This window comes from Brachionichthys hirsutus, chromosome 19, assembly GCF_040956055.1.
Source record: "Brachionichthys hirsutus isolate HB-005 chromosome 19, CSIRO-AGI_Bhir_v1, whole genome shotgun sequence".
NCBI lineage: Eukaryota > Metazoa > Chordata > Actinopteri > Lophiiformes > Brachionichthyidae > Brachionichthys > Brachionichthys hirsutus.
In genome coordinates, this window is record NC_090915.1 from 7,110,349 (window position 1) to 7,125,493 (window position 15,145).

Below are 15,145 nucleotides of genomic sequence, written 5' to 3' on the forward strand. Positions count from 1 at the left end.
ATGCTTCAATTATTTTATATCTTTGATTACGTCTCCCCCCCCCCCCCCCCCCCCCAAAAAAAAAACCCAAAAACACCCTGATGCAGAGGAGGTAGGGTTGTAGTCAGAGGCAGCTCCTCGACCGGCGTTTTAGCCGGCAGCTGAACACGCGAGTCCGTTTCCTGTACCGCGTCGTCGCCGCGTGAAAAGCTTATGAAACTCACGACGGGGGGGGGGAGTGGGGGGGTGTAAAACTGTACAAACTGGGATGCGGGAGGAACCGCGTCGGAGCCATCCCGGAATACTGTTGGGCGTCGAGAAGGGAGGGAAATGTCAAGAGTAAAGTCTGGGTCTCTAAAAAAAATAATAAAGGGGTTCAAGAGCACCATAAATCGTAAACAATCTAAAGTTCAGCGAGTGAAGCTTAACTCCAAGCAGACGAAGGTTCCCTCTTCCTCTTCCTCGTCCCGCACCGTCGACGCCCCCTCTGCAGGATGTTAATTCAGCGTCCCCCGGCAGTTCTCCGCCCCGCACAAACAGGGGATCTTCTCGTCCTCGATGGGGAACTTGTAGTCGTAGGTGATCTCCTCGTTGACGATGATGGGCTGTCTGGAGTAGATCACGATCTTCTTCTGAGATTCCACCGTGACCACCTTGGCGTAACAGTTGGGCTGAAAAGACAAGGGGATTAAAGGGTCAATTTAAAACGCGCCGCGCCGCGCCTCGGTCGTTCCGTCGGCCCGTCGTTCTCACGTTGCAGCTGTGGTTGATGAAACGGGCGAAGTTGCCGCACTTGGTGGCGTCGATGATGGTGTCGTGGTCGACGCGGAACATGTAGCTGCTGCCGATGCCCTCCTCCTCGTAGCGCTTCTCCCGCATGTCGGCGATCACCTGTCAAAGGACGGCGGTCGGGTTCGGGAGGTCTGGAAGCTTTACGGTGAAACACTCGGGGGGGGGGGGGGGGGGGGCGCAGACCTCCCCCCAAAGCAGCTCGCTCCCCCTCCTAGCTGGATCTACAGCGTCCACACGCTGATCTGGATCAGCACCAGAAGGTTCTAGATTGTTCTTGGTATCTTTTTACGCCATATTTTTTTTCCTGACCGCATTCTGGATCAGATCCAGAAGACACTTTGCTTGATAGTTCATATCGGACTTTTGAAAAGTAAACGGGGAAAATCCAGATTCTTTTGCATCAAATCCAAAATTCAAATTCAATTTTCAGGGGGAGAAATTGAATCTTCTTTAAATCAAAGAATGAATTACTTTGACTGCAAAATGATTATTTTTTTTAGGATACATTTTTGCCTGTAGAGAATGTGAATGTAGTTTTTATATGGGGAATGATCCCGTCACAAAGCCTGAATCCGTATTGATTATTGATGGCCGGCGTCTCACCTGTCTGATGTTCTGCCCCACGTACTCGATCACCATCTCGTCGGCGGCGATGGGCTCCAGAGCGAACAGACCCCAGTCGTGGATGTGCGACCTGCAGAATCGGATCTTCTTCTTACGGAACTGGAAAAGACGGAAACGGGAACGACGTGAAGCGACACGAACTAAATCTGCATCTCACAAATCCGCCGGGCGCACGCCGACCTTCAGCTGGTTGAGCTTCAGCAGGTCGCTGTCGCACGCGAACGACGACAGCAGACGCCGCTGCTCCGAGCGCCGCTCCGAGCCCGCTCTGGTAGAGGCGTGGACCTGAGCCGGAATACTCATACCCTGCAGGGAAAAGGCTCGCCTGAAGCACGCCAGCGGATAGGAATCAACTCGCCCCGCCTGCTGGCCCCGCCTACCTGCGTGTCCACCGGCGGCTCCTCGGACTGCAGCTTGGTGCTCTGGAGGTACTTGATCTTGTCCTTCTTGTCGATCTTGTAGTACCCCTCGCTCCGCGCGCAGCCGGTCACGTGATCCCGCATGCCGTCATCTCTCCGCTTTTTCTTAACTCTCGGGATGTTGGTCGGTGCGGAGGGGAGGGGGAGGAGTCAAGGCAGAACCCGGAACCATTGTCGCTGAAGCTCGGCGGATCGTTAACTCAAGCCAGGAAGTTCCCGCTCGTCGGCCACCGGAGGGCGCCGTGGCGCGCGGAGAACTTCCCGGTTTACGCATTGTAAAGGATATAAGGGTGGTTGACCCACAGCGTGTCGTTGAGCCAGTCGTTGCCGATGTCCTGCTGCAGCATCTTGTCGTACGTGATCTGCAGGAGACGGACGTCCTCCTCGTCGATGCCGTCGTTCCAGATGTCGTACAAGATGGTCATTTCTTCGAAGTCCGTGCGCGGCTTGAAGTACGGCCGCGGCGGCGAGGCCGCGGGGGACAGGCCGCCCAGCAGGATCTCCTCCCAGCCTCGCCGCCGCCGCGTCGGCTTGGCGACCGCAGGCGCCTCCTCTTCGTAAGACAGGAAGCCGTCTTCCGCGGGCAGGACCGTCTCGGGTTCCGCCGTCCCTTCCCGGAAGTCCAGGCTCGGGAACTTGGAAGACGTTCTCTGGATGGACAAGTCGTCAAGATGGACGCCGTGGGGCAGAGGGACGGAGAGATCCAAAGACTCCTCCGAGGCGGCCGAGACCTTTTTGCCCCTGGGCCGCCCGGGTTTCCTTTTTGACGAGGCGGTGTCCGATGGGACAGGGACGTCTTCAGTGGACAGATCCTCTGGGACGCTGGCCGAAGGTTCCGGTCCAGCCGACGGGACCTGGTTGGGCAGGGCGCTAATGGGGGGCTCCTTGAAGACCGGTCTGTCGTCCAGGCTGTCGGAGGACACTTTCCTATTCAGGGTCGGCGCTGTGGGGTCGGGGAAGACGGGGGCGAACGTCAAGTCCCTTCCTGGGGTGCGCGGAATTCCGGCGCTGAGGACGGGGGACTGCGCCGGGTAGGAAAAGGGGCTGCCGGGGACGTGGGGGGAGCCGAGCAACAAGCTGCTGCCCGTCAGCGGGGCGTCGCCGCCGGGCGTGACGGGCATGGCGTCCGTGCTCTGGGACTTGCCCAGACTTCGGGCACGCCCCATCAGGTCCCTGCCGGGCGTGCGGGGGACGTCCTCGTCGGTGGGGAGCCGAGGACGCTGGCGGAGGTCAGGCAGGGGACCGGGGGGCGGGTGGAGGAGGCAACGGGCTTCTACCGGTGGGTGAGGCGGGAGGGTGAGGCGCATCGAAGAGGAGACGGGGGCTTTGTCCTCTGAAGTGGGAGGGGCTAGCCGCTGGGGAACGCAAGGCGCTTCCTCGGGAGCCGTTTCACCTTTGCCCCTCGTCTCCCGGTCGCTGTCGGACAGGGCGCCTGCAGGAGTCGGCGGCCGGAGGGTGGCGTGATCCTGGGGTTCGGCCCCCACGGCGGGAACGCCGACGTCTGGCCCTTTGACTGGACCAAAAACAAGCGTTGAACTGAGCGGCCCCCCCCGGAGACCGTCCTGGAGACGGAGACAGACACAGCGGCGGGGGGCTCACCTGGGATGTCTCGAGGCGACGGCGGCTTCACATCCACCACGACCTTCTCCTCGACCCCGGGAGATCGACACGTGGATTCGCTGGCGAGCTCGTCCTGGCTCCTCTGCTGGGCGACTCCTCCCCCGGCAGGGCTTCGTACCTCAGGCTCCGCCTCCCTCACCTCTTCATCGGAAGTCGAACTGGTGGAAGACGAGGAGGACGAGGAGGACCTCGTCTCCTGGCCTTCGTCCTCTCTGCCTTGCCCCGGTAGAACCTCGGCGACCTCCTCTTCCTCGGAGCTCAGCTCGTACTCCGAGTCCGAGCTCGACGAGCCCGACGCGTCCCCAGCGGAGGACGAACTCTCGGCTTCTGCGCGAAAAAGCAGCAGAGACAGGAGAAATCACGAGCAGCCGATGGACGCGGGGGACAAAGTCCCGGCCGCCGCCGTCCGACGCTGAAGCTACCGTCATCGGACGAGTCGGACGAATCGCCGTCGCTGGATGACTCGCCTTCGTCTTCATCGGCACTTTCCTAAGAGACGATCACAAATCACACAAAGTCAAAAACGCCGGGACCCGTCTTCGGTGTCGACGCCGGGACCCTCAGTCCGTCGGGACGCTCACCTTGTCTGACATCGGCCTATTGGGAGCCTCCATTTCTTCAGCCGCCTCCTCCCGGTCAGACAACGACGGCGACTCCTTCCCCGAAGTGTCCTCCTCCTCCTCCTCCTCCTCCTCCTCTCCCTCGCTGTCCAGTTCGTTCGGCCGCGAGTGCCGCCGCTTTTCCGCCCTCCCGTCGGCGTCCATTTTGGGGAGCTCGGCCGGGTCTCGGTCTCGGTCTGACGAATGTGCAGCAAAAAAAAGAAAAGAAAGAGAGAGAGAGAGAGAGAGAGAGAGCTATTTCATAGCAGCAGGAATAAAAGACCGGATCGCAGCCCAAGCGAGGAGGAGTGGCGCACCTTCGTCCTCCAGCTCGTCGTCCACCGGGGTGGAGGGCCTGGCTCGTTTGTTGTCCCCCGCCGACGCCGCTTCGGGGGGCTCTTTCCTTTTCACCTGAACGCATCGCATCGGCGTTAAAAGGCCACGCAGCGGCACGGACAGGAAACGGCTCCGCCCCGGACCGGCGTTTACCTTGAAGGACGGTAAGCGGATGGCGCCACGCAGGCCGATGCCCAGGCCCATCCCCTCGTAGCCCAGCCCCTCGCCTTTGTTCCAGTTCTCCAGGAGACTCGAACCCATCGCCTCTTTGGGCTTGGGCCTTTCGTCCTCCTTCCCCTCGGCGCCTTTCACCGGGGTCAAAGACGCCTGGCGAAAGATAGAAACGACAGAGTGGGCGGGAGTTACTGGAGTCAGGCCTGTGATTGGACGCATTTTTTTTTCAGCGCACCTAATTTGCTAACTTATTGTTAACTTGTCATCCATCTTTGTTTTACAGACAATTAAACTTTTAAAAGTCGTATCCCTTTGAAGCTAAAAGGAAGTAAGTAAATAATCTTCAGGGGGGGGGGGGGGGCTTATGAATCTAGGTTCCCGTTTACCTTCGCCGAGCGCTCCTTCCGATCCCACCAGTCGTCGAACGCCCGGAACGCCACCACCTCCACCATCTTGCGGTTGAGGTCCCTCTTCATGATGGCCTTCAGCTCCTTGACGATGACGAGCAGGACGCCGTCCACGGTGGCCTTGTGAGGATCCTCCTTCTTGGTGTCGTACCCGGGGGGGGGGACCGTGGGGTTGAACGTCGGCATCCCGGGATGCTGCCACTGCTGCTCCGGCCCCCCGCCGGGCGCCGCCCCCATAGAGAGAGGCTGGTAAAGCCCCCCGAAAGGCCCGGCCGCGCCGCCGCCGTCGATGTAGTGCGGGTAATGGTAGGGCCCCCGCGTCTGAGCCATGCGGCTCAACATCTGCTGCTGCATCTGGAAGGACATGGGGACGCTGCTCCACTGCTCCCACTGCTCCCACTGCTCCCAGCGCAGGCAGCCCACCAGCTCCATCTGCATCAGCGGCATCATGCCGTGGGCGTAGGGCCCCATGTGGGGCAGCATGTGGTGCGGCACGCCGGGGTGGCCGGCCAGGTGCCCGGCGGAGTGGGGGGGGAGGTGGTGGTGCTGGATGGGGAAACCGGACTGGTGCGCGAGCTGGGGGAAGCCGGGCGGGGGGAGGGCGAGGGTCTGCATCGGGGACACGGCCGAGTTCACAACGATGCCCTCGCCGCAGTCCCCGCCGGCGATGGGCGTGCCGGGCATCTCGCCGTCGGAGATTTCCATGTCTTCTCCCGACGACTGGGCAGCCTGCGTTAAACGGAGGCATCCCGTTAAAAGGGTCGCCGTCGACAACCGGTCACAAATAAACGGCATCTCCCGAACAGATAGCGAGCGGACTTTGAGTTGTTGTCGCTTTTATCGGCATCGTTCGGCTCGAATGAACGAGAGTCGCTCAGAACGGCTATTTGGACGATATAAAAACAAAAAATACATATTTTAAACCTTGAATATGGACAAAATGAAAATGTGAAAACTAAAGGAGTTCATGTGCAACGCCGCCCCCGAACGCCACGCTGCAAACCGGCCTGTTTGTTCAGGACTTCAAACTTCAAACAAACCAAAAAAAAAAAAAAAAAAAAGTAAAAAGGAGGACAATCTTAAAGAATAAAAGGATCTCCGTTTCAACCGGGTCGGTACCCAAACGACCCGTTTGCAGCTCTCGCTTTGTGATAACTCGAAACGCGAGACGAGAGACGTAAAACCAGGAAGCGCCGCGCCGAACGGGGTCAAAGCTGAACACGTTTTCTCCGTGTTAGAAAGAGGAAACCGGCGTGCTCTCATTTCTCATGTCAAAGCGCAGAAACCCGACGCAGGCCAGGCGGCGTCTGCGGGGACGTCAAACGGGGACGGCGGCTTCAGCTGGGATGTGAAAGAAAGAATTATAACGTCTCTCGACTCGACAACTTCCTCGTGGACAGGTTGTGGAATCACCAAGGTCCTCGTTTCCCCGTGTCCTCCGGTCACCCGCCGTCCACAGCTGGGCGTTAGCATCAGCTGCTAGCAACTCACCCACACAACACGCATATTCAATGCATGTGTAGGAAACTAAATTAAAGTCTTACCGTTTCCATCTCCTCGGTGGGGGTGTGGCCTCGGAAAGGTGCGTCTTTGGCGTCGCTGCTGCTCGTCTTCTCCTGAGCAGGAGAGCCGATCCTCCTCAGCAGCGAGGCGGTTCCAGGAATCGCCTCTTCGTCTTCCGACTCTGGCAGAGGCGTCGGGCTGATGTCCTCCAAACCCGTACTCGGGGGACGGGAATTTTGCCGGCCGCCTTGGGGCCCGCTTGTGTAAGCGGGGATCGGGGACAGCTGCGAGGAGGAGGAGGAGATGGGACTCCCCTCCATTCGCACCTCCGTGTCCGAGTCCCGCTCCTCCAGGAACGGCAGCAGCTTCGTCCGCTTCTCCTTGAGGAGCATCTCGATGCGGGAGTCCAGGCTGTTGCGCTCTGGGTCCAGCGCTGGGGAGCCGGGCGAGGGGCAGCGTTCCGGCGTTCGGCGGGGAGGGGTGCTCGACTCGGGCACGGGCTCCGGCGGGGGCTCCGGGATCGGAGGGGTTTCCGGTCTCTCCCCGACGGGCAACAAGTCGGCGGCCGGCGGCTGCGGCGGTCGGGGGTACTCGCCCTCCCTTTGGGCCGGGTGCTGGAAAGGCGGCTCGGACGGGGTGAAGGCGGGGGGCAAAGGAGCCTGATAGGACGAGAAGCTAGACTTGAAGTTGGGCGTGGCGGGGGGAGGCGCCGTGTACGTGAAAGACGGGGTGGTGGGCGGCGGCTCGGGCGGGGTGAGCTGGTGCGGCTTGAAAGGCGCTTGCTCCGGCGTGGCGTTCCGGTACATGCTGCTCCGGTACTGAGGCCTCTCCGGCCGGCGGTTGTACGCGTCCTGGAACTTGCTCTCGTGCCTCCGAGACTTGTAGCCGCCGGCGCTCTCGGCCCGGCCGGACTGATACGCCGGCGTGGACTGCCGGCTGGAGTAGTTGGAGTCTTGCGAGAAGGGCGTCCCCGTCTGCCGCGGCGTGTGGGGGGTTCCCTGGGACTGGGGGGTTTCCTGCCGCAGGCTGGAGTAGCCGGTCTCGAGGGAGAGCGGCGTGTTGGAGCTGCTGGGAACCAACGCCCCCCCGGCGGACACGCCGCCCTCCGACAACCTGCGGATGGGCTCGCAGGCCTCGGGGGAAGAGGAGAGAAGAGGGGGGGGGGGGGTCGGGATCAAAGAGGGGCTCAGAGCGATCGGAACGTCTTCAGAACGGCGGCGAACCGTTTTTTTTTTTTACCAGCAAGGCCTCGGCCAGGCTGCGGGGGGAAACGTCTCTCGCCTCCTCGCCGCCGACGGGAAGGTTCCGAGGCGTGTAGCTGCCGTTCATCAGGAGCTGGAAGTACCTGAGGCGATTCTCACCTGCAGAGAGGACGACGGCGCGGGGGGGAGGGGGGGGGGGCAGGTAGGTAGGGCTTCAGCACCGCTCAGAGGAGACACGTAATAATCCAAAGCTTCCCATGAGCCATTGCTGCACAGGAAGAAGGTTTACCTTTGGGGTCCAGCTCCACGTGGATCATGTTCCCCATGACCGACGTGTCGTGGAGCGTCTGCACGGCCACCTTGGCGGCCTTCACCGTCTCAAAGACCACCTTGGCGATGCCCAGGTGCTTCTTGGTCTTGGGGTTGTACACGATCTCCACCTGCTCGAGCGCCCCGAACTTCTTGCACATGTCGGTGAGGAAGCCTTCCCGGATGTTGTCGTTCAGCCTGGCGAACGTCACCTCCTTGGGGGGCACGGGCCCGATGTAGCACTCGTCGATCTGAAAGGGAGAGAGCGCGGGAGGGCGTTACGAACGGCTCGTAGACGCCGCCGCCGCCGCCGCCGCGCGGGGGGGGGGGCGCTCTGACAGCTGCCTCTGAAGGACGGGGGGGGGGCCACAAACGTTAACACGGGAACATGCAAATCCAGTCAGCCTCATTGCACGAGAGTTATTTTGGGGTTAAGGCCCCCCCCCCCCATGACCAGACTTTCACTGGACTCCCCAAAGGTGACTGAGGGGGTGTGTCTGCAGCTTCTGACAGCTCCCCCCCGCCCCCCCCACAAGGAGCAGCATCACAGTCCCTGTCGGAGGGCATACCTTGAACTTCGGCACCGGTAGGTCCGTCTCTTTGTACTTGGCCCAAAGACGACCGATCCTCGGGTCCCGGACGGTGTCCACCGGCGGGATCCCGGGGTCCTGCGGGACAGGGGGGACACGCACACACACACACACGTGACGTCATCCAGACCCAACTTCACTTGTTGCGACGCGGTTTCACTCGCAGCTCGTTTTACTGGATCGTGCGCGTTGACACCGCGACACAGCCGCACTGTAGCCCATCATGGAGGTCGGCTGCTCGGTTACTATTGTAACCCCCCCCCCCGAAGGCGGTCCACTCACGGGCATGCTAAAAGTCTGTCCATCGTAGCGGTATAGTTTCTGAGATCCCTTCTTCAGCGCCGGGTCGATGATCAACTTGTAACTTCTCCAGTGGTGACTCCGCTTCTCCGCCGCGCCGCAGCCGGGATGGCTGTCCCGGTCCCGGTCCCTGTCCTTGTCCTTGTCCCGGTCCCGGTCCCTGTCCCTGTCCGTGCCGTTCGCCAGACCTGAAACGACAGGCAGCGGACATGGAGCGGAGGAGCGACCGGAGCGCAGCGCGGCGCGGCGCAGCGCTAAGCGAGGTCCCGTGCAGCAGCAGCAGCCGAACGGTACCGACGGGAACGCAAAGAACGGGATCCAGCGTGTCTCCCGGTCACGGAAAGCGGGCATTAGGAAGGTGGAGAAAGGAGGAGAGAGGAAAAAGAACGAAAGAAAGAACAAGCTTACTCGAACTCTGCTTTCTGCCATGGTCCTCGTTCAGCCGAGTTCTTTCGCCTTGCTTGGACATGGTTCCGTCCGATCGATTGATTTGTCTTTGAATCGATGAAAAGAAGAGATCGCGTTCCTCGCGCCGCTTGCGTTACATGATTTAGCTTGAGGAATTCTGCCTCCTTTTCGGCGAGAGCCAACACATATTGTGTGTCTCTGGTCTCTAGCTTCTGTCTCTCCCACAATACACCGCTAGGCTTGCCCACCTCCGACGCGAGTCGCACTTTCGTCGCGAATTTATTTCTATTTCCACTTATTTTACATTACTGTTAGCTTCTTTGCGGAGGAGGGTATTTTTTGAAAGACTCTATGTAATAATGTATACATGTGCTACATTATTGCTGCATGGTAATATTCCAGTGTGGGGAAAAAAAGAAAACAATGTAAGTAAATGTTATGCTGAATCTGCCGATCGCGCACACAGAAATGGCAAACACAAGCTAGACACAAGGAGCAGTAGCCTCCTACTGCCAGGAAAGGTGAAAACATTGTTCTGTGTAGGAATCGGCGGTCAAACATCTTGGATCCTTTTTTTTTATTTTATTTTAAAAACAATTGAGACTGCGCTGACCTAGAGCTGGATTTAATGCAGACTTTATTACAGAACGCATCGGAATGATACATATCAGCCTGTGGATTCTACCAAACAACTGTGGAGCTTTTCCTTTTACGATAATCCCGGATTTTTAACGCTGAATTATTCGCGGCGAGCTGGATTTCGTCGAACAAAAAGTGGATTTTGTTTGACGTTGCCTGATGTTTTGCAGTGCTCGGGCAATTGGCTGGTTAACAGCAGCAGCTCGGCGGGCCAATCAGAGCGCAGCAGCGGAGGAGCCGTCTGCTATTAGAAGCTCCGGCTCACGAGCCCTTCAACAGAGCGCAGGGAGAGGGGGCCGCGCGCGCGACGTGGCCGCCATTTTCCTAAAAACAGGACTCAATGGCCTACGTGGGTTTCCTTTGTTCCAAAAAAAAGGGATATTACACCTGATTTCCTCATCTCTCACGGACTATGATAAAATTATCATTACTCCTTTTAAAGGATTGAGAAGAAGGAAGAGAATGTGCTGGATGTTGTGACATTTTGAGCTTTTTTTTTTTTCCTCTCTACTTGGAATCCATCTTTGTCTTAACTAGAACTAGGTCAAGGCACACCCATACAAGAGTATTTATATTATTCCTAAGTAAAAAAAAAACAAAGGTGAATAAACAGGGTTTGGAGATGTTGAATGAAAAAGAAAAACACAGTTAAAGTGACAAAGTGTGGTGGCTGTTGGCATTGCACTAATGGCCTTGTAGGAAAATGAGTAGTAAGTTAAACTCTTTTATAATTAACAATTTAGTAATGTAAAATGTGGGGCATGCTGTTACTTTTATTAAAAGATTCTTCTGTCAAGTTATGTACTAATCGTCTGGCATCTGTGATAGTCTCTGCTTGTCCTATCTTTTCACTGGCGAGCTGACATTTAATACACAGCCTTACAGTCCAGATGATAAAACTGCTCCTCTAATGACAGAAAGCAGGCCGAGGGCGACTAATAGCTTTTTGCAACATAGTTTATTGGGTTGGCTAAAAATTTTGACTGCTGATTTATAACCCATTTTTCTTTTATTAATGTTTTTTAACAATTTCCTCTCACAACAGCAAAGCTAAAGTCCCTGGTGGATTGTGCTGTATCCAACCAACGAACTGCGGAGACAACATCCAGCACAGTTAGGTTTGACTGTCCATTTAAGAGCCAAATGTGTAAACCTCTGCTTGACCTTATTTCAAGGGCATATTTCTACTCAGCCCATGCAAGATAGCTTTTTTTTTTTTTTTTTTTTTCCTCCCCTTAACAGCTCCATCGTTTAAAAATGCTGTCAAACCTTAAAAGAAATAGATGATGGGAAAACTCTCATGGTGAAAATATTTACCGTACCTCAGCTGTGAACAGGCCTAAACGCAAGGGCAGGAGGAATGTTTTCAGCTCCATCTTCGGATCCCTTAATGATGGCATTAATAAGGGGCGGAAAGGCATCTCCTGAAAAGGAAGGAATCCATTATCACGAAAGATAACGCTCCTTTGAGAAGTTTTTTTTTTTGATCAGTGCTGGGCATTTCTTCTCAGCCAGCGTGTATGAATCCTCAAGCATCTGTGTGGGCAATATGCAAACCATCTCTCTCTCCTTGAAGACAGGATTGCAGTAAAGTATAACCTCTTCCAATTCAACACATCTGAGCTACATCACACAAACCACAAGGTAAATGAATTCTGAAAGGCAATGGTGTTTGAACTCTTTCACTTATTAATGTTATATGTAAGTTACATATTCTATAGTCTAATACAGGAATGACACAATATAGGCCTAATTGTGGTTAAGCATTCATCAGAAACAAAAAAAATGCTGACTTTTGTAAAAAAAAAAAAGAGAGAGAAAAAAAATGTAACCCATACTTTTGATTGATATTGCAAACTTACATTAGTATTCAAAACATGTAATCCAAAGTCTTAAACGACCAAAGAAATCTTTTGGGGAGAAATCTTGTACACATCACTGCTTCCCTTTGTCCAAACAGACCTTAAGGTGATATGAAGCCTGCACTTATGGGTTTCTCTGCTGTTCTCGAGTCTCAAAATGGCTTCTCCGCGGACAAAGGAGGGCACTGTGCTGTGAAATGTTGCTGCGCCATAACTGGGTTTGGCTCTTTCACGCTCGGAGAGGGATGTTTTTCTGTGGACGCTGCGTGATTCACGAGGAAGTCTTGACACCGACCGACACGGGGAGGGGGGGCTTTTATTCGAGTGGGGGATTACTTTCAAGAAGAAGCAAATAAGGACAACAGCTCGTATGAGGGAGGAAACATGAAGCTCTTATATCCAGCTTGCTGTTTGCTCGGCTGACTCGAGGCGGTAAACCGAGCTCCATGTACTGTTGCCATGTGAGCGCGAGGCTTAGCTTCTCCCCCCACACCGCCATATGCTCTCCGCTCGAGCCCTGTTGTTTTGTATCTGGGTGAAAATGGCTCATGAGCTCACGCGCTCTCTGTCTGGAGATGGCTCACGAAGGAATATTTCGAGTGCTTGTATCTCAGCAATATAGATTAATAAAACGCGACTAAATATTAAGAGTTTAAAATAGAATAGGGAGCGTCTGCGACGACGGATTTAGAACTGTGGGCGCGGCAGTATTTCGTCGAGGCATGTCGTTTATCTCGAAGTGTGGGGTGTGAGAACGTCACGCCGGTCGGAATGTCTGAGGCCTGTTTTTCTTGCACCCCTTTGGAAAGCCTTCACGCAGTTGTTTTCTTTAAGAAAACAGCCCTGTTGTCTACACCTACACGTCAGTACAAATGAGAAAACAATACAAAGAAGGCTTAGGTATGTAACAGACTTTAAATGTCGTCTTGCAAGCCACCAGTAGGTTATTATTTAAGGCTTTAGTTGGAAAAAAAAAAAAAAGAAAAGCTCCCTCCCTGTGGGGGTTGTTCCACTCAGCTATGCGCTGCGCGCTGCTGACAGACTGGAATATTCCACACAGAGGATTGGCCTCTTTTGTTGGACGACTGTCTCTACTCTACTCGGCGAGAAACTATTTTTGACAACTGGTCTTTGTTAATTAATTGATGAAAAGAGGCCGTGCACGGGTGGATATTTTATACCTCCTCAAGGACAGTTAAATATCATGTGTAGGCTCCGCTTCTCACATGTCAAACAAGCACCCTCCTTACAGGTATTTCTTCGTGGCTTGTGCTCCTCCATGTTGCGTTGTGGACCCATATGGGGGGAGGGGAAACAAGAGAGACTGCTGAATGTCCATTGTCTATAATCGTATCCGCTCAGCCTTTTAGTCTGACGGACTCTTCACCTAATCACTGTGAAGAGATCCGGTATCCTTGGTGCTTTGTCTTTTTTCATTGTTGTGTGGGCACACTGCTATTTAGATTCTCTTGTTTGTGGTAATGTATTTGTTATTTTTTTCTTCCAAACATGAACTTTTCCTATTCTACATCTTAAATATTTGCATGTGTAGCATAGGCCTTTTATTTAGTGAACAGTATGGCTTTGTAATGTTGTTAGAGATTTTCTTGTGTCTCTCTAGATTATACACGCATTGTGTTTTGTCATCGTGGGAGCAGGAGTAAGTTTTTGTGTTTTATGCATTGCAGATCTTCTTTTGTTCATGATATTTAGACACAAAATCCTCAGCCAACATAATTAATGGCTTGCAGAGCATTATGTGTGTGTTTTCTCTCAATTATCAAAGGGCACATTCAGCTCATCCTCTTAAAGGGACAGCTCGCTCAAATTTACTTCACTTGTCTATTTATTACCTTTTGTATTTTTCCCAATAGTGACCATTGAAATGTAACTTTAAAATGTGACTTTGTAGATGACCTCAGTCTCAGTTCAACTGCCTATTCGGAGCAAATGTTCTGGATCTGACTGAATAAATTCAAATCATCCTAAATACAGCACATTTGCGTATTCTGGCTCATTCTTTATGAACGTGACACCCACAGTGAACTACAGGTTTCACCACATTAGATATGATCAACATCGCTTGAGATGAGGAAGAAGTTACATTCAGGTTTTTATTGCATGTACTGTAATGTCTGAAAATAATTATATATCCAGTGGACTGAACGCAGAAGAGTACAGCGCATGTCCAGTAAATTTGAACACAATAAGAGAATCCATCGTCCTTAAAGCTGCCTGCCTTCTTCACACCTGTTAAAAATAATACTGAACGTTTGACCTAATGAAAAGGTAAGGCGACATACCGTACCACAAAATGTTATCCCTGTAATTTTGATCAGTTAGTCGTTGGAGAAGACGTCTATGTTGCACCCTGGGGCAAGAGAGAATGACGCCCCGCCTGTGATGCCACTGCTGTGCTCAGCCATTCAGACTGATGGCTTCCACGTAATATCATTCTGGTAGTCAAAATGAAGGAATAAGCAAGAAGCCTCTCTATTATAACCGTCTTAGTGTTTTATCTTTGATCCAACATGGCGTCACTTTACATTAAAACCCTCTTCATGTTTAAGTGTCTGTGCTCGAGGATGAAAAGGAGTGACCCAACTAAAACATAAAAACTATACAGACTGAGAGGAGAGGCCACTGATAATACTTTATTTTTTAATTTGTGTTTCATTAAAGGAACTAGAAAGCCACTCCTAACTGGATCTACACCGTCCACATGGTGATCTGGATCAGCACCAGAAGGTTCTGGATCGTTCTTGGTATCTTTATACACCAACCATGAAAAGTCAAAGTGAATTAGAGTTGATGTGTATTTTTAACTGATTCTTAATCCATAAATGGAGTTTTAATGTTAATATTTAATATTTTGTCCTGAACTCATTCTGGATCAGATCCAGAAGACATTTTTCATGATGGTTCATATCGGACCCCTTTATGAGTGAAATGAATGCATATTTTACAAGATTATTATTTTATGAATAAGCATCCATTATAAGTAAATGGTATCCGGATCGCTCTCAATATTTAATGGGATCTAAATTAGACCAAAACCCATCCTCATATTCTTTTTCATCATCAGTAGTTTTTCTGTAATCCTGCTAACAGACAGATAAAATCTGTCAAAAACAGAACCTCCTTGACTTTACTAATGCCCCTTTTTGATATAAAACAAAATACTTGTTTCGTCATAAGAATGAACGTAGACAAAAAAAAAAAAAAAAAGTCCATTCACTGTCATCTGATCGCCTCCATGACACTTCATGCCTGGCAGGAATCGAGGAATCTCGATTGGGTTGTTTAGTGGTGAACATTTTGGTGTTATCTCACACGCACAGCGCTGCTGATGGAGGCAGCGTCTCCGACGAGTATCCACCCA

General features: G+C 53.3%; 1 protein-coding gene across 1 annotated transcript; it reads right to left on the minus strand.

Annotated features, from left to right (window-relative positions):
• Positions 1 to 155: 155 nt before the first annotated feature.
• Positions 156 to 9,323, minus strand: setd1ba (SET domain containing 1B, histone lysine methyltransferase a). Its single transcript, XM_068752727.1, has 18 exons — positions 9,263 to 9,323; positions 8,837 to 9,042; positions 8,534 to 8,632; positions 7,945 to 8,215; positions 7,693 to 7,814; positions 6,495 to 7,586; positions 4,930 to 5,679; positions 4,523 to 4,696; positions 4,351 to 4,444; positions 4,016 to 4,230; positions 3,857 to 3,923; positions 3,414 to 3,761; positions 2,101 to 3,327; positions 1,776 to 1,942; positions 1,576 to 1,701; positions 1,375 to 1,494; positions 733 to 870; positions 156 to 650 (listed from the first exon to the last, which is right to left on the minus strand). The coding sequence occupies exons 1-18, from the start codon at positions 9,321 to 9,323 to the stop codon at positions 477 to 479; spliced, it is 5,451 nt and encodes a 1,816-aa protein (XP_068608828.1). The 3' UTR covers positions 156 to 476.
• Between the last annotated feature and the right edge of the window lie 5,822 nt (positions 9,324 to 15,145).